This window comes from Hippocampus bargibanti, linkage group LG15, assembly GCF_051943395.1.
Source record: "Hippocampus bargibanti isolate YZ-2025 linkage group LG15, ASM5194339v1, whole genome shotgun sequence".
Taxonomy (NCBI): domain Eukaryota; kingdom Metazoa; phylum Chordata; class Actinopteri; order Syngnathiformes; family Syngnathidae; genus Hippocampus; species Hippocampus bargibanti.
Window position 1 is genome coordinate 8018778 of NC_142748.1, and position 17777 is coordinate 8036554.

General features: G+C 42.5%; 2 protein-coding genes and 1 non-coding gene across 4 annotated transcripts; 2 read left to right on the plus strand and 1 right to left on the minus strand.

Annotated features, from left to right (window-relative positions):
* Positions 1-5748: 5748 nt before the first annotated feature.
* LOC148887511 (uncharacterized) lies at positions 5749-15112 on the plus strand. Of its 2 annotated transcripts, XM_089015812.1 has the most exons (13): positions 5749-5908; positions 6965-7501; positions 8472-8767; positions 9240-9420; positions 10273-10412; positions 10859-11424; positions 11497-11770; positions 11880-12072; positions 12664-12848; positions 13015-13110; positions 13242-13400; positions 13510-13603; positions 13685-15112. In XM_089015812.1, the coding sequence occupies exons 2-13, from the start codon at positions 6978-6980 to the stop codon at positions 13746-13748; spliced, it is 2772 nt and encodes a 923-aa protein (XP_088871938.1). In that variant the 5' UTR covers positions 5749-5908; positions 6965-6977; the 3' UTR covers positions 13749-15112. The 2 variants fall into 2 exon arrangements, with proteins under 2 accessions (XP_088871938.1, XP_088871939.1); XM_089015813.1 differs by lacking the exon at positions 13685-15112 and having other exon boundaries at positions 13479-13603.
* trnas-gcu (transfer RNA serine (anticodon GCU)) lies at positions 12259-12340 on the plus strand. Its single transcript has one exon. It is a non-coding gene; the product is annotated as a tRNA-Ser (tRNA).
* Positions 15107-17742, minus strand: LOC148887513 (proline-rich protein 15-like protein A). Its single transcript, XM_089015814.1, has 2 exons — positions 17429-17742; positions 15107-15942 (listed from the first exon to the last, which is right to left on the minus strand). The coding sequence occupies exon 2, from the start codon at positions 15915-15917 to the stop codon at positions 15609-15611; it is 309 nt and encodes a 102-aa protein (XP_088871940.1). The 5' UTR covers positions 15918-15942; positions 17429-17742; the 3' UTR covers positions 15107-15608.
* Positions 17743-17777: the final 35 nt, after the last annotated feature.

A 17777-nucleotide genomic window follows, 5' to 3' on the forward strand; every position in this document is an offset into this window, starting at 1 on the left:
TCTCCTTCTTGCAGCGCGGGTGTAATAGTCTCTGGCTAAAGGAGCTACCCAGAGCTGTCAGGATGGGCAGGAGGGGGTGGGAGGGGCTGTCCGTCATAGCTTTTAGTTTAGCTAGCGTCCGTCTGTTGCCCACCTCCTCAAGAGAGTCCAGCGAGCAGCCCACGACAGAACTGGCCCGCTTGACAAAGCGCTCCAGTCTTTTTCTGTCCCGGGTGGTGATGCTGCCTGACCAGCAGACAATGCCATAGTGGATGGCTGATGCCACCACAGAGTCATAGAATCCAGAATCCAGAATCCAATCCAATCCAATCCAATCATTATTATTATTATTATTATTATTATTATTATTATCTACTAGTTGGATAGCTAGCTTTCTATCTGTATTTAATAGTGAAATTCAGTGTATTAGCTGACTATCTAGCTATCTAGCTATTAGCTATAGAGCTATCTCACTGGCTAGCTATCTAGCTAGCTATCTGTTGGCTATCTATTAGCTACCTAAACCCACATAAAACTGATCCTGTGACTGTGAAGTGACCTTGAGAGTTTTGAAAGGCCCTTAGAAATACTAAAATGTATTATTATTAGTATTATTTTTCCATTTTTTTTCATCCTAACATCACCCAATAAAACACATTTTGAACCCTCCAGACTATCCCAACATAAATCCACTAATTTCATGACGACATGAAAGGACATGTCAATGTTATGTCATATACGCTTCAATCCGTCCAGACGCGCACTTCTGTCATATTTCCATCACATATGTCGCGACGATATTTATAGTAGCTTCTCCCAGAATCTGCGCCAAAGCTTCGGATTGGCGCCAAGGACAGATGGCACTTCCTCTACAAGTCGTTGTTTTTTTTTTTTTTTTTTTTTTTAGGAAGGAATATGGCATGAAATCTAAACATGAAATGAGTGAGACGGATAAAAATAATGATGCATGAAATGAGGAAAATTCATTTATGGGTGGCAAGTCAAGTGTTCTCCTGCTACGTTGCGTGATGTGTTAATTGCTTTTGCACTGTATATGGGCGAGTTCAAACCAAGAACGACCTTGAGAGTTTTGAATGCCGCTTAGAAATGAAATGTATTACTAGTATTTAAAAAAAGATGAATCAATGCAAATTATTATTGTGCAGTTTTCTTAATTGCCAGTGATGACGTAATGATATAAAAGTGTATTTTGAAGCCATTCTCTTTATCCAAACCCCCACTTGCCTCAATTTCTTTCCCACATACTTCACATTCGTATCCCCCCCCCCAATTCCTTCCTCCCCAGGATGCTTATTAAGTGCTTCTGACGTGTTTCCACGGCAAGAATGACGCAGATGTGTTCTTCGGGCTGGATGGGATATCGTTCTCGGTGTGGTGGGGTTAGCGGTGAAGGGAAGCGAGAAATGAAAGGAGACAAAATGGGAAATGTGTGCATGTGTGTGGCGGGGAGGTGACGGAGTGAGACAGATGAAGAGGGGGAGTGAGTGAGTTCGGGGACAGATTGATGAATGAATGTTTGTCCGAAGGCAAATGGCAATTTACTACATCAAGTGAGTGTGAGTAAAATGAAGCGATGCAGACAAAGAGTGAAAAAGAGTTCTCCGGAATCGCAATGGAATGATAGAATCAGAAGTCATAAACAGTCCAATATGTTTGTAAGACATCATACATATAAATAACCTATTATTATTATTATGTTATTTTTTTTGGCGGTGCTCTTCCTGCTTTACTCTCCATGGCCACCGGGGGCAGTATCACACAGATATTGAGACGCATGCACGAAGAAGAATTTCACTGACTCCATAAATTGCATTGACAATAAGTTGGTAGTCGCACTATTGACGGAAATATCACTTTTATTTTGAAAGGCCATATCATCCGATAAGGCATATTTTGATTGGCTGTTGTTGTGACCCGTTTTTTCCCATTTTGTTTATTCCAAAACTTTCCCAATAACCAACTCACTTGCAAGTGTTGAAAGCAGAGCGTGCAGTTTTGATTCGAGACAACTTCCTCAAGGCTAACCCAGTTTATGCCGACAACCCAGGGCACTTAAGAAACAATTAAAAATTTAAACTACCTTCCCCCCCCCACCAACCACCCCTGCATTTTAATTTAATGGTGTAAGCAACTTACATAACGTGACAAAATGTAATCAAGCTCTGAGTGTGTTGCGTAACAAGTGCGAGTACCTGGGAACATTTTGTTTTTGTTGTTGTTTTTTTTTAATTAGCCTCTCTTCGTCTCGTGGTGGATAAATTTACATTTCACAGCAGCAAAATGCTGAAGGGAAGAAGAAAGGTAAGTAGTAAAAAACAAAATACAGGAGCTGCTGTAAAGGCAGCCTATCTCGCGACGCCATCTTGAAGTCAAAACAACAAGAACAGAAAAACGATGTAACAAATAATGTGACACAACACAAAAGACACAGACAGTCATTCAATCTTAAGCACTTTCTGCATTCACCCCAGTGGAGTGTCCACTTGACTTAAGTGGACCGTGCAGATGGCAAATCAATCGCTGATTAACGCCAGAATGACTTTTCCATTGTCGATGACACACGTCAACAAAATGAACCGCCGTCTCCTCTCATTTGTTCTTCGTCCACGGACACACGAGTCATCCGCCATCATCTCACTGACATTCCCTTATAGCCGTCGCCCGAAGAGATGCTAACAGATGGTTAGCGTGTGTACATCCGGCCAATATGTAGGTCAGGTGCTGCACTGGGGAGCTAGTCGCCATAGCAACTGAGAATCAAACAAGATCGCAATCTTCGTTACTCCCGGAGGGACGGACTCGTGGACACTTCTTAGTGATCCCTCGCTGTTTCACCCGATTTTGGAGATTATTTCCCCAGATTATGTCAAATGCATCACATTAGCGAGGTGGAAATAAATGCATTTCGACCAGTGAGGAGACGATCAATAATCCAGCACACATCTGGTGTGTCGGAAATGATTTAACAGTCAAGCCTTTGCAATTAAAGCTATTAATCCTTCGTCGTCCACCACTTCCTGAGACATTCGGATTATTTTTTTATATAAAAACATTTTTTTCCTTTCAAAATAAAGCATCTTTTAAATAGCAGAATAGGAGTTTATTGTCAAAAATTTTGATTACCGTATTTTCTGGAATATAAAGTGCACCTTCAACGAATGACATTTAAAAACCTTTTCCATACATAAGGTGCACCGCATTATAAGGGGAGCATTCAATGAATGACATATTTATTTAAACAATCCATATATAAGGCGCACCGCATTATCAGGGGCACATTCAATGAATGACATATTTTAAAGCCTTTTCCATACATAACGTGCACCGCATTATAAGGGGCACATTCAATGAATGACATATTTGAAAACGTTTTCCATACATCAGGCGCACCGTATGATGAGACCCATAGTCAGCTTTTGAAAAAAATATGTTCTTTGCCTTATACTGCAGAAAATACAGTATTTTTCCTTATGTAAAATAAGACAAATTAAACCTAAAAACCTATAACACATTGATGTTTGTTTCTCAGTGTGCACCAGGTTTTTATTGATATGCATGACCTTGATGGTGGATGGGGGAGGGGTCGGGGGGGTGTAGCATAATACAAAGGGGGCTCTCCTCGCTTGTCATCTCGTACACCACTATGGTGAGCGCACGTGAGCGGACGCGGCGAGCCAATGGTGCATGCAGAATGCAGATGAGGGGGGTTGTTGGTAGGGGGTGAGAAAGGAGGATAAAAAGACTTGCTGCAAGGCAGGTTTGTACGGAAGATGTAAAAGAGGGTAAATCTCATCTTTTACGCTTGCATCTGCCGACTTCATTTCAAGCTCATATATCTCCAGCCCCATATAATTTAGGAATTAACTGTTTTTTTCTGATGAAAGAAAGCTTTCTAACGCTGTATTTAATGTTTATATAGTCCTAAAACTCTAAAAATATTCAATGATAAAAACCCTGGTACTGAAAGTGACACATTTTTGCACATTTTATATAAAAAAAAGAACACTGATAATTATTTTGGAGTATGTAAAATGTGCGTGTTGGCTCAACCAATGTAAGTATTCTCTCTTTCGAGTCAACAAAAGCGATGGCATGACTCACAGAACTGTACTGTCTAATCTCCAACAAAGTGACATGACGGCACATTTAAGGGTGACGTATTTTGCTGAGCTCGGACTTTTTACTGCACTGCTATGCAGATTGTATGATTTTTTTTTCTCCTCCTCAGGAAAAATACATTCATAGATTTGGCCAGGTCGTCCCTATTGCGATGAAATCATATTTTCGGCATTATTAAGAGCCCATGAAACATGACAAATTGCAGTTGATATGATGAATGGCAACGCCGTCATCCAGTTTTGTGCCTGTTGTGATGAATTGGCTGTCAGGTACGGTTCAGCGCAGTCAAGATTCTTCTCCTCCGATTATGAAAGCGATTCCCAACGTACTGAAGGGTTGCTGCGGGTAGAGTAACTGATATTAAATCATCTTATTAATTAAATTGCCTTATGCTATGCTCTCCTCCGCATGCAGAGGAGGCCATTTTACACGACTCAGCACTGGACTAGCTCACACTCACATTCAAACTAATGCATAATTAAGTCTTCAAACACGAAGGTCAGAACTAGGATTCAAACCCAGAAACCATGAACTGGAAAGCACACATGCAAATCACAATCGCATTGTTATGCTTGAAAGTTACTTAATTAACTAGCAATAGATTAAATTGGATAGAAGAAAGATTTGGTTCAAAAATAACAATAAATAAACACAAAACTGCTGTCTTGTTAATTCACGAGCAGGTTTGATCGGGCCTTTAGCGCCCACCTGTGGTCATTGATGGTAATAACACGAGCAAAAAAATGCATCCATACTTCGAGCAAATGAGTGATTTCCTTCTACAGTACTTTCCATTCGAGCAACCGTCACTTTCACGATAACAACTAACACAACAATTCAACCCAAAGGTTTTTTTTTTTCTTGTCAATTTGAAATTATTGCTGTGATGCAATAATCATCCAGCGAGCTTGCAAATTGTTTTGCTTTGCAAAGGAAGGAAAGTGGAATATTTTCATCTAAACTCACTTAAAAAATACAATATGGTGCAATGCATCTTGGTTTATATATATAATTGCTGTTAAACAAAATTGTCATTGAATTCTGTCTGAGTTGACATTTAACGTGGGTTTAAAATAAACACAAAACAAACAAATAAGTACTTTTTTAACCTGTTCCAGTAGCTGGAGGAAGAAAAGTCTCGTCAAAGCTGAGTGGGGCGGAACTTCCAGTCACGAGCCAATATTTTGACGAAAATTCCGGTCAAAGCCCCCCCCCCCTTCAGTCTATTTTCAGGAGGATCTGTCTCCGTCCAGCGGACATCTAGCATATTTTTAAAATAATGATTATTTTATTAAACATTTAACTAGTTATTTTGAACAAACCGAATTGTACATTTATTTATAAAACGAATAACAGTGAACAATGATTTTTTTTTAGTTTAATCTTTTTTTGAATCATAGATAGGTATTCCCTCTATTTTATTTGTTTTCGCAACATTTTTATATAATGGCTATAAGAAAATGTGTCGTAAATGATGGCTTTTTAAAGCAAACAAAAGATTTTAAAGCGCACAAAAAATTGCCTTTCTTTATCGGGATGTTTGAAACACATGAGGGGGAGTTGGGAAGGGGGCGTGAGGAGGTATGGGGGGGAGCATAATCATCATCCTCCCTCCTCTCTGACTGCCCGCCTACTTTGGGGTTGGGGGGGAGAAAGTGCTGCTTTGTGAATGAAGGGATCGGCGGAAGGAGCAGAAAGAAAACTTTTCCAAAAGAAGAAAACACGCCGTTGTTTCCTCTCCACGTTTCGGCGTGAAGGAGCTTCAGAGCGTCACGGGAACACATGCGAGGTAAGTCACTCGTTTTTGTTTTTAGTAGTGCGTGCGTGTACGTGTGTGCAAATGTGTGTGAGTGCGTGTGATTTAGGATGCAAAGATGCATGCAAGGCAGCCGAACCGTGACCGGAATAAGTGTCTTGTAATGATCGGTCATTCCCATGCACGATTCGCTTCCCGTCAACCCCCCCCCCCCTGCAATCCACTGGGTGAAACGATTTCACTCGAGATAATCTTCACGCGTGCAAACTTTCCATTTTGCAACATGACATGAGTCACGCAAAAGACGTGCAAAGAGCTGGTGTCACCATTCCACGCACACACACACACACACACACACACTCTCTCTCTCACGCACACACATTGACACACATAGACACACAGAGGACTCATTCATGCTGTTATGATGAGTGTCTCTCGTGGATATTTGACGTCCGCGCTTCTTGCTTTCATAATGTCGTTTTTTGATTGATCCAAAATGACCTACCGTTTGCATCCCACTGTACCATCTGTACAACACATGTCACGTTCATCCATTTTTTAAAGCGCATGTGTCGTATACTATCATATGCTCAACATTTTCATCCTCGTTAATGTCCAAGGTCTTGCAATACGACTGATCAAGTTTGAAGTCGAAGAGATTAACTATTTTGCACAAAACTGGCCCAAATTGGACATTGTAATACTAATACAGTAATCCCTCGTTTTTCACTGTTAATGGGGACCAGGACCACCTACGATAGACAAAAATCCGCAAAGTAGAGTTATGTAATAATAACAACACAGCGGGATGGGCTGAGAAGATGCACAGCCAATCCACATTGCTGTAAATTAGGGGATACCGTGTTGTCATTGGGTGACGTCAGCGTTGGGAACCAATCAAGCCTCCGCGATGTACAAAACATTTTTTTTTTTACCCAAATGATTTTTTTTTTTGGCCTGATTAAAAAATCTGTGATGCTCTGAAACCGTAATAAGTGAACCGTGAAGTAGCGGGGGATCACTGTAATCAAATTAGTTTCTCCCATGGACCTCACTTTGCTCTCCAATTTGCTCTTTTTGCTTTTCCAGAAGCTTCTCGTCCATGATGGCGCTCACTTTTCTGTGTCTCTTCCTGGCGACGTTAGCCCAAAGCGAGCCCTGCCTGATCATCAGCGAGATCAACGCCGACAACCCCAGACTGGACATGAGCGAATTTGTGGAATTGTACCACACCAGCGGCCAACGCTCCTCGCTGGACGGATACACTTTGGTGTTTTATAACGGCAACGGAAACGTGGCTTATAAAGTTTTAGACTTAAAGGGCCACAGCACTGACGACAGGGGCTTCTTCCTGGTGGGCTCGCTGGACATGTTGCCCAAACCCGCCATCCCGCTATCTCCCAACACCGTCCAAAACGGTCCGGATGACGCCGTGGTGCTCTACCACACGTCGGCGGCTCGTTACGTGGAGAAGATGAACGTCACCGCCGCGGGTTTGGTGGACGCCGTTGTTTATACTACGCGTAAGACGGGCGGCGCCGAAGTTCTGGCTGAGATCCTTACGCCGGGGGAGCTGGCTTTTGTCGAGGATGAAAGCGCCCTCGAGGGGGACGAATCCATCGAGAGGTACCCGAATTGATCCGTTTTGGATATTTTTAATGCAGTGGGACTTTGACGATCAAGTTTAACTCATTCACTGCCAGACAATGTGCAAAAACATTCAGTGTAAGTGACCTGAGTATCTTAAATATATAATTCAATATGTCATTCTTATGTGTAAAGATAAAAAGGTACACACATCGTGACATTATTGAAGATGCACATCATGACATTGTTCAAGACGCAAATCATGACATTATTGTCATGACATATCATTGAGAAAAGCAAAATACCATGGCAGAGGCTTAACTAAACAAGTTCTTCTTCTTCTTCTTGTTATTATTATTAAATTATTATTATAGTAGCATATTTGACAATAAAGCTGACTTTGACTTTTTTGACTTTGATCATTTGAAATAATCCTTCATTAGCTAACCAGCTATCTAGCTAACTATCCATTAGCTATATAGCTATCTAGGTGGCTAGCTGTCTAGCTAGCTAGCTGTTGGCTATCTATTAGCTATGTACTAGCTGGTTAGCTAGCTTTGTATTTACTTCCGGGTTGAGTGAATGCTGGCATGTGTGGCTGCCGCTGCTCACCCACAGAAAAACTTTATCCTGTGACTGTAAAGTGACCTTGAGAGTTTTGAAAGGCGCTTATAAATGAAAAGTATTATAATAATAATAATAATAATTATTATTATTATTATTATTATTATTATTATACAAATGTGTCCACTCCAGTGCCAGGGTTTTTGTCATTGTCACTCGAATTCCAGGACCCACAGAATATTGCGTTTTAGGACTACATAAACATTCAATCCAGCATAAGAAACCTTAGACTCTCTTTTTTCATCATGAAAAAAAAAGTTAATTCCTAAATTATATGGGTCTGGAGTTATCTGAGCTTAAAATGGGGGCAGATGTTTTCTTTTTTTCTTGACTAAGTTTAAAACACGATTGAACACCTGTCATTCTCTCTCTTTCTCTCTTCTAGGTGTCTGTTGTCTGAAGATCGCTGGGGCTTCCGGGTATCCGCCCCCTCCCCAGGCCAGAGGAACAACTGCACGCCGGTCGCCGCCCCGTCAACGCTTCCCATCATTACCGAATTGAAGTTGGGCGGAGGTCAGGTGGACGGCTTTGTGGAGCTAACGTCCGCTACCGACGGGGGTCCTCTCGTGTTGGTGGTACTCAACGGGAAAACAGACAAAGTCAGCTTCAGTTTGAACGCCCTCTCCGACGCCACCATGAACGGACTCGTTTCTGTGAGGGTAGATAAGAGTTATATGAAAGGTAAGCGTTTCACAATTTTTTACTGAGCCAAGTACGGGTTTTACAGACTATTAAATAGCTTCGGTGTAGCACGCCAATGCCGCCAGTCGTCCACCGCCGAGAATGACGCCCTGGTTACCGACAAGAAAGCCAACTCCAAGTGTTTCAAATTTGAGGAGCCCTTCACTGTTCTGCAAGACGTCCCTAGGGAATTCATCTACTAAAAAAATGCCACCCAGGAAGGGAAATCAAAAACCATCATTATACAAATCTAGCTGGCTAGCTAGCTAGCTATTTGCTGTATATTAGCTATTTAACTAACAGCTGGCGCGTGTGGCTGCCGCTGCTCACCCACAGAAAAAATATTATCCTCTGACTGTAAAGTGACCTTGAGAGTTTTGAAAGGCCCTAATACATGAAATGTATGATTATGATGATGATATGATATAATGCGAGAATAATTCTTTTATTTATTGACGCTCCCTTATTCCAGGAGACGAATCCGGGGCGGTCGCCATATACCGCGGGACCACTTTGGAGTTTCCTATAGGCAGCCCGCTAAGTCAGATCGAACCTCTGGATTCGTTTGTGTTCGCCGGACCCGGAGACAGACCCAGTGCCAACCTCACGGAGACCCTCATCCCCGGCAGGCAACCCTATCAGCTCAGTAACAGGCAAGGGAAATAAATGATGACAAGCTAGGAACATAAACGTCGCTCATTTCGAGGTTGTGCTAACGGGAGAAGAGCCCAAATAAATTAAGCCCATTGAGAACCATGACTGTGATTCTCGTGACAATTATCAGGAATTCATTAATATTTATATTATATTATTATGAGTTAATTAATTACAACGTAATCAGAATTTTAAATGCCGAATTTACTCATTTATGAAATAGCCGTTAATTGATAAGTGATTCGTTATGACTTCAAGATGGGGCCGCGAGAGTGGCTGCCTTTACAGCAACTCCTGTATTTTGTTTGTCAAATGTCAATTTCTCCCCAGTGAGACAAATAAAGGCTCATCTAATCTAATCTCATCTATTATTATATTATATTATATTATATTATATTATATTATATTATATTATATTATATTATATTATTTAGTTCATTAATAATTGCATCAAATATCATTGTTTAAAGTATTTGTCATAATTAATGCCTGTTTTTTTTGGTGCAACCCACCCCCACTTTAAAAGGGCAATAAGTTCGTCAGTGTGGAAAATAAATGAAACAAAAAATCTGTAAATTTTCACTCTTACGACACAATCTTTGCATCGATAGCAGCATTTGATGGTCATCTTGTGACCGCTGTTCCTCTTTTTAGAAGTTTGCCTTCCTGTGCTTTCATTGAAAATACGCACTAGTCATGCATGCTGACTATAGCCCACTCCTTAACACCTTCTCCTTTTAACCTCACAACATGTCTAGGATCTTAGCCTTTGATATTTGAAAAGGGGTGTGTAGACGTTTTATAACCATATAACGTCCACTATGTGCCATCATTTTGTCATTTTCCTTCAGTTTAAAAGAGGGTGGCTTCGATCTGAGTCGTTGTGGTGTGGCCACGTGGACCAGAGACCCCGGCGTCTTCTGGGAGGCTCCGCAAACCCCGGGGCAACCCAACCAGTGCCCCTGGCCAAAAATCTGCCCTCACACTATGGGTGGGTGTTGTCGTCAAATGACTGTTTGTGCATATGTCAATAATTTATGATCTGCATCGAGAGCATTGGCACAAATGACTGATTATGAGTGTGAAGTTTGCAAGATTCAGTAGTTATTATGTATGGTCAATATAATACTGCCCTAGTGGCTCAAAATCCAAAGTAGCACGATAATGCCAAAAGTTAACTCATTCACTGCCAGACGATGTACAAAAATGTATCCACTCCGACGCCAGGGTTTTTGTCATTTTCACTCAAATTCCAGGACTCATAGAATATTGAGTTTTAGGATGACATAAACATCCAATAGAGCGTTAGAAACCTTAGGCTTTCTTCTTTCATCAGGAAAAAAAAGAGTTCATTCCTAAATGATATGGGTCTGGAGTTATCTGAGCATGAAATAGGGGTGGCTGTACAAAACTGTATGCTCCTTCTTGTTGAAGTAGTTCCTGGAGGAGGTGCAGATGGCTCCCCACATTTGCCGCCTTGGGGGAATGGTGACTTCTTGATCAACGAGCTGAACACAGACACCCCCGGCGTGGCGGAAGATGGCGAATACCTGGAGCTGTGGCACCCATCCGGACGCCGCGTGTCCCTGCAGGGCATCTGGATTCTTTTTTTCAGCGCCCACAACAACAAACCCTATAGAGAAATCAGCCTCAGCGGACACTTCACCACCGCCAAAGGGTACTTCCTGTTAGGGAGCGACAGGCTGGTCCCTGCACCTTCTGTCCGCTTGCCTCCCAACACCATCCAGAACGGACCGGACGCCGTGGCGCTGTACCGCAACCCGTTTGGAGCTCCGTCTTCGCAGCAAAGGGGGATTCCTACCAAAGGGCTTTTGGATGCGGTGGTCTACCGCAAGATGGGATCGGATAAGGAGGCGCAGGAACTGAGCAAGGCACTCACGCCTGGACAGCTCGCCTTACTGGAGGATCCTGAAGTTCTTCCCGGTGATGAGTCGCTCAGTCGCTGCAGAGGCCTTTACCCCTATGACCTCTCTTCATTTTCCGTAAGTCCGCCCCCAAAAAATTGCTGCTCTCCTAAAACAATGTAAAAATGTCTATTTTCGATCCTTCCGCAGGTAGCTCCGCCCACTCCGCTGAAGGAGAACAGCTGCCCCCGCCCACCTCCGGCGCCGGACGGCGTCGTTCTTAACGAAGTGGCGAGTGGCCGTTGGACCAATCATAGTCAGCAACGGTCCTTCGTGGAGTTGAGCGGCCCCCCGATGACCGACCTACGTGGTCTGGTGTTGGTCGTGTTTGACCAGGAACACAACGGCAGGATCCTTGCGCTTCCTCTGACTGGAATTATCGACGATGGCGGGTATTACACGGTCGGGAATGTCACTGAAGCGGGTGAGTAAAGAGAGCTAGGATGGAAAATGAGTTATTGCGTAGAGGACACGTTTTAAATAGTATGCTCATTTGCATAAAATTCTAATTTGTGGCACACTTCTCTGCTTAGATCAGACTTTCCCAGAAGGTGAAGATGTGCCGGCGCGAGGCGCGGTCCTCCTGTGCTACGACCTGTTCAGCGTTTGCAGAGCCGCCACCGCTCTGACCAACTCCAGTCGACGGGACGAGCTCATATTCGGCGACGTCCAGCTGCAACTTCCCTCTGTGTCCGCTAGAGGGAACCAAATCATTCCAGTTCTCAGGTGAGCCATCTTTCGTGATTTTGTTATTGTTTTTAATCGTGTTTGATAGTATTTAACGTCAAATTAATTCACTGGTTAATACATAAGAACGCTCATGAGGTTGTTGACTTCATGAAATATGATTATTTTCAGCTTTCGGATGCCGTTGATTGGTCGGTGTATAAAAATAGTTCACCAGTTTAATCGGACGAGGTGGCCGAGAGGTTAAGGCGATGGACTGCTAATCCATTGTGCTCTGCACGCGTGGGTTCGAATCCCATCCTCGTCGTGGGACTATTCCCTCTTTAGTTTGCTTTTCCCAAACAATTTTATTTTTTAACTACAAAGAAGAGGGTCAAAGCTGCATTGAATGTTTATGTAGTCCTAAAACTCAATATTCTGTGGTTCTAGGAATTCAAGTGACAATGACAAAAACCCTGGCACTGGAGTGGAAACATTTTTTGCACATCATCTGGCAGTGAATGAGTTAAAAATAAATATTATTGTCTAATGGCATTGTCACAAATACAAAAAAAGTGGTTGATTGATGACAGTCATGCACAACTGTCATATACAATTTATGTTTGAATTTTTTTGTCTGTGAACATTCAGGTCAGTCCGAAACGGCGCGGTATCCCTTAGCCGCTGTGCATGTTGCGATGCAAGAAGCCCTTCTTCCTGGACGACGTCTTCGCCGACGCCTCAGACCGTCAACGTCTGCCCCAGCGTTGCCTTTTTAACTCACATCGACGTTTGCATCGGACCGCCGTCCAGTGGCTGGACGCATAAATCAGGAGGTGAATGAAATTAGGATATGATGGACAGTCCTCATGTACCACGTGGGGTTTTTATCAGGCAAACTGGGGGCAGAAGCTGTAGCGAGCTAGCATGGTGGCTAGGATGAATACATGATTGTACATAATAATAATAATAGAGAATGTGATTTGTGTCTGGTGTTTGTAGACTGTGGTGATCTCAATCTGGGAAGGACGATGGTACGAGCGGCCCATTATCTGGAGCAAAAGTGTCTCTGTGGAATATCCGCTTTATCGCTCCAAGGTAAAAAAAGATTTTGATTCACATGGAACGTTTTTGGGGCTCGTTTTTAGCTTTACATGATGCTTGTCACACATCTTTTTCCCCCCCACTGCACTGTGACATTGACACGTTTTGCTTTGTTCCTGTTCAAGGAGCCAATTTCTCATGCGTGTCTGGATGGTTGCGAGTGCGGGGAAATATCCGGGCTTTTTCGGATCACCAGAGATCCCTCATCAACCAGATGTCCCCCGAGAACCTCCCGCATGGCGATGGTTGCTCTGCCCCCACTACTGACCGCCACACCAGTGCAGGTCAGTCAATTTTTAGGGACGCTTCATTCGTTGCACCTGCTTCAGTTTACATATTTACTCTACAAACTTCGCATGTAGTCTGAATGGTGTCATTTTGGCGATGTCCAAGGGTCCAGCTTGGGTTTACAAGTGGGTCTGGTCGTCGGCGCGCTCGTACTCCTCGCGCTTGGAGCAGCTCTCGTCACGTATTTCTACAAAAGGAGGTATTTATTTTTATTTTCTTTCGAATTTCAAAGGAAATTAAGCTTGAGTGTTTTTTTTTTTTGGTCTGTTTCTGTTTTCAGGCGTCCTTTGGACTACGCTACCATGGAGCTGAGCGAGCACGCAGAGGGTCTCTCCGATCTATAGTCATCCGAGGCTCGTTGAAGTTGTTTGCATGTGACTCTGTGTGTTTAAAAAGTTGCCAATCAGCTGTTTTGGAACGTATTTTTTTATAAAGGTCATTGTTTGGGGAACAGTACTGGTTACTACTATGAAAGGGAAAGAGGTACCAATGGATGACTGAATAGTAATACTTGAGAGAAATATTCATTGTTTTGCAAAGGGCGGGGGCTTTAAAATGATATAAGTGAAGCGGGATGTTCTCGGCATTAAGTAGGCTTTCCTTTTTTTTTAAATTCTTACCTAGCGTAAGTAAAGTGAACCAAGGCCTACCACAAAAACATACAGCTCCACGAAAATGTTTATATTTGCTTATATGGCGAGTATATAACCCAAAGGTGTCAAAACTCGTGTTTGTTGCAAGCCTCGTGATAGTTCTGGACATTTTATGACTGTGAAAACGATGTAAATGTATCGACGTGTATGCGGTTGCCCCTGTTTTTCATTGCTATCACGTACATTTTGAAAAACAAGGTAAATTTGACATTTCAAGTCATGGAAAATAATTAACATTGCCTTTTTTAGCTATTTTAGCTACCAGTGCTATCTTTCAACGGTCACTCGGGAAATTAGCTGACAGCATTACCTCTAATTTTAGAGGTAACAAAGACAATTATTAGTTTCTGAAGCTAGTATCAACATCAGCATTACAACATTGGTTTAACCCTGTTAGCTTTTTGCTATCAGGGTTGCTGTTTCGGAAGTAAGTAGCAGGGCCTTTGGGCAACAATCTAAGGGCATTATAAAAAGAGCACAAAAATAATTAATTGTTTGTTGTTTTTCTTGTAATTAAGTGAATTGGATGAAAGTTCTCCGTCCTTGTATTGCATCAAATATTATCCATTCCGATAGCTTTGCTATGTTTTTTTTTATAGTTCTTACATACATGTGATTTGTTTTCAAAATGTGAATATGCGCCAATTACCACTTTCTATGCTCACTTAAAGTGACGTTTACATTTTCTTGTCTTATTAAAAAAAGGCACGCAAGCATTGGGGTGGATGGATTTCATTATTCTTGTAAGATTAAAGTGTTTTTTTTTCGGATAGCTGTTTTCTTATGAGTATTTTGGGGACTCTTGCTCCACAGAAGTATTGCCCTCATCTGATCACAACTTGAGGCTGGTAAAATTAAAATTCTTGTAACATTTCTCAATTTATTCCAGTGATATTTTGACTGTATTTTTGTAAAATTACGATTTTCTGGTCATAGTAGCATTTTATTCTCATGACCCAAATTAACAGATTGTCTGTAAACTTTTGTACTTTGTGTGAAAAGATCACCTATTGTATTTGTTAAGGTTTCAAATAAAAAAAACACCCCTGTTATAATTGCAGTCATTTTTTAATGTTTTTTTTTCTCCACATATATTTTAATTCTCATATATATACAGCATATATTATACTTAGCGAAGCTTACTAGCTATGTGCAGTATATATGACCAGCAGGTGTCAGTCCGTGTAAAGATCCACCTTGGAGGATCATGACAAGTGGATGGACTGACAGGTGTCTTTTTACAGTCTCCATGGTGACGTAGGCAATGTGACGAAACTTCATCCAGTTTTAGAATGTGCAGACAGACAAACGCAGAACTGGTCGCTGGGAATTCCCAGTCATCCCCTCCCTCAACCCCCAGTCAGTCATGTTTGGTATGTACAGTACAACAATTGCCAATGTTTGAGCATTTTGGTGACTCCACTAGTACAGATATTGTGTCTTGAAAGTTAATTTTGATTAATCAAGATATCTAAATTGACTGGAGTACAAGAAGGTTCTGTTGGGGTCCGTGATCGTTCAATTCGTAATGCGCTAATTGTCACTCTTCTTCTAGTGGTTCTGCTCAGACACATTCTGCTCCCCAAACAGGTCTGGGTTCTCAGCTAGCGTGGCTCGGACCTTCTTCTTCTCCTTAAAGCGTCCGGAGTGGGACACCTTGACCTGGCGCCCTTTCGTGGACGACTTGTCCACAATCTTTTCCAACCTGGCGCTGAACTCGGATGCTTCAGGAGTGGGCCCGCCGCCTCCGGGGGAGTCTTTGGTGTTGCTGCCATACTCTGCCGGGATCTCGTACAGGACCTTCGATTCAGTCTTCTTCTTGCGAGAGAAGGTAAGCTTCCACCAGCTGGGGTCTGACATGATGGCGGCGGGGTGGATACCAGACCTTGCGGGAACACAGTATGCGAGGTTGTCATTATTTGTGAGTGTCTGTTGTAAGGCCACCTGACACTTGGTTTACATCTTTTCAATGAATCAATAATTCAATGAATGAGTATCTGGTGTTCATGTAATCTGATGTTATGTCACACAACAGCTAGCTAACTTTTCCATTCTACTTTAATCAGATGGCTTTTCTCCTTGGGTTTACCGTCATCTGCATCCCTTTGAACTAGACTGTGCAAGACAATAGTAGACAATAAAACCAGTGGCGGACCGCCAAGGCCTGGAAAGCCTACTCTGCTGGACTAGACTAGACTAGCCTAGTGGGTTGTTACACTGCATTACACCCCTCTACGCCCAAGCGTTCCACACATTACTGTACTCCACTCTGTTCCTTCCTCTTCTTATCTCTTCTAGATGGATTAGGAAGTTGTTATCGTATGATTGTGTCGTGCCGTATGTATTCAATGTCTGCAAATGTACTCGGTTACATACGAGCAGCTATGCAAATAGCGCACATGTGCGGCGGTCTTATCAGCGGCGTGCACACCTGTCGGCACAAAGGTCCCGCGTTGTGTTTGATCTGCTCTATTGACTCCTGAAGTCGTAAATGTTTTATTTCTTTTATGTACTGCTAAGAGGGTTCCATACCAGGTTCAAAAAGTTGGGTGTTTCACCGCTCAATGGCGTAGGTCAATTGAATACTGAACATAAACAATCACCAAAATCTGTATAGAACCGAGCAACATAACAATAGTTTTTCATGGACTGTTTTTGCAACTGAATGTGAATTTATGCACCTTAAATGTTAAATACAAATGACCAGTACATAGGGAGTGATTCCAAGGGACAATAATCATAATTATTGACGGAAATGGCTTGGAGCCATTGTTAGGCCTTCTGGAGAATAACGTTTACAATGCGCATATTTCCTCCAGGTGTGTCGGACCTTTGACTGTTGACTCACGGAAGGCCCAGCCGTGGTTGACTTTTAATAAGTTACCGTGTGTGTTCTGTCATGCCTCAACACATCACAGGAGCCAGTCATAACGACCCCCCCCCCCCCCCCTCAAAAAAATGGTACACCACACACCTCTTACTTAGTCTTACCCTTCTTTCTGGGGGGCAAATCACTAACCAACTGACGGTGACATAAGTCGGTTTCCAACACTGTCTTGTCCATTGTGATTCCGACTTTCAGTTCATATAATGCTTAGTTGAATCGGTTACCATGGTTACAATAACAACCACACAGTGAATACAGAGATACGATAGACAGATCAATAGTTGGCTAGCATGATCTACTTATCGAGAGACAATTGGATATTGGATATGCCTTTATTAGTCTCGCAGTGGAGAAATTTACAATTTCACAATTGACCCAATCGACCGGTTGTTGTGCTGATAAAGTTATGATTTCAGACTGTCCCTGAACGCAACCCCTGTTTAATGAATGAGATAAATGGATGCATAGATCAATAATGTCCTACCTTACTTTATGAAGAAGGCCAAGAGAGCCAAGCTGGTCAAAAACGAATTAGTGCTGCCATACTTAAATTGTCTTTCCCCCTTTTTTTCACCGTCTTCCTGTCAGGTGAGCAGCATCTCTGTTGTCCACCTGTCCTCTCACCATGCAGCTACACACACACACACACACACACACACACACACACACACACACCTTGGTCCCTCCCAGCCAATGTGCAGAGGTGTGTGACAGTGGTGACTCAGTGGGACCTTCCTTTGGTCCACGACGTAGAGATACCTGTGAGACAAGCAGCTTTCCAAAACTGCATTTACATTTCTCGTTATCCGCCTCATATGCCACTCTGGCACTAA

Excerpts from the sequence above, each read along its gene's own strand:
- LOC148887513 (XM_089015814.1), bottom strand. The coding sequence starts at position 15,917 with ATGTCAGACCCCAGCTGGTGGAAGCTTACCTTCTCTCGCAAGAAGAAG.
- LOC148887511 (XM_089015812.1), top strand. The coding sequence starts at position 6,978 with ATGATGGCGCTCACTTTTCTGTGTCTCTTCCTGGCGACGTTAGCCCAA. Across the intron at positions 9,421-10,272 it reads CCCTATCAGCTCAGTAACAG|TTTAAAAGAGGGTGGCTTCG; the intron begins GCAAGGGAAATA and ends ATTTTCCTTCAG. Across the intron at positions 11,771-11,879 it reads CGGGAATGTCACTGAAGCGG|ATCAGACTTTCCCAGAAGGT; the intron begins GTGAGTAAAGAG and ends TTCTCTGCTTAG.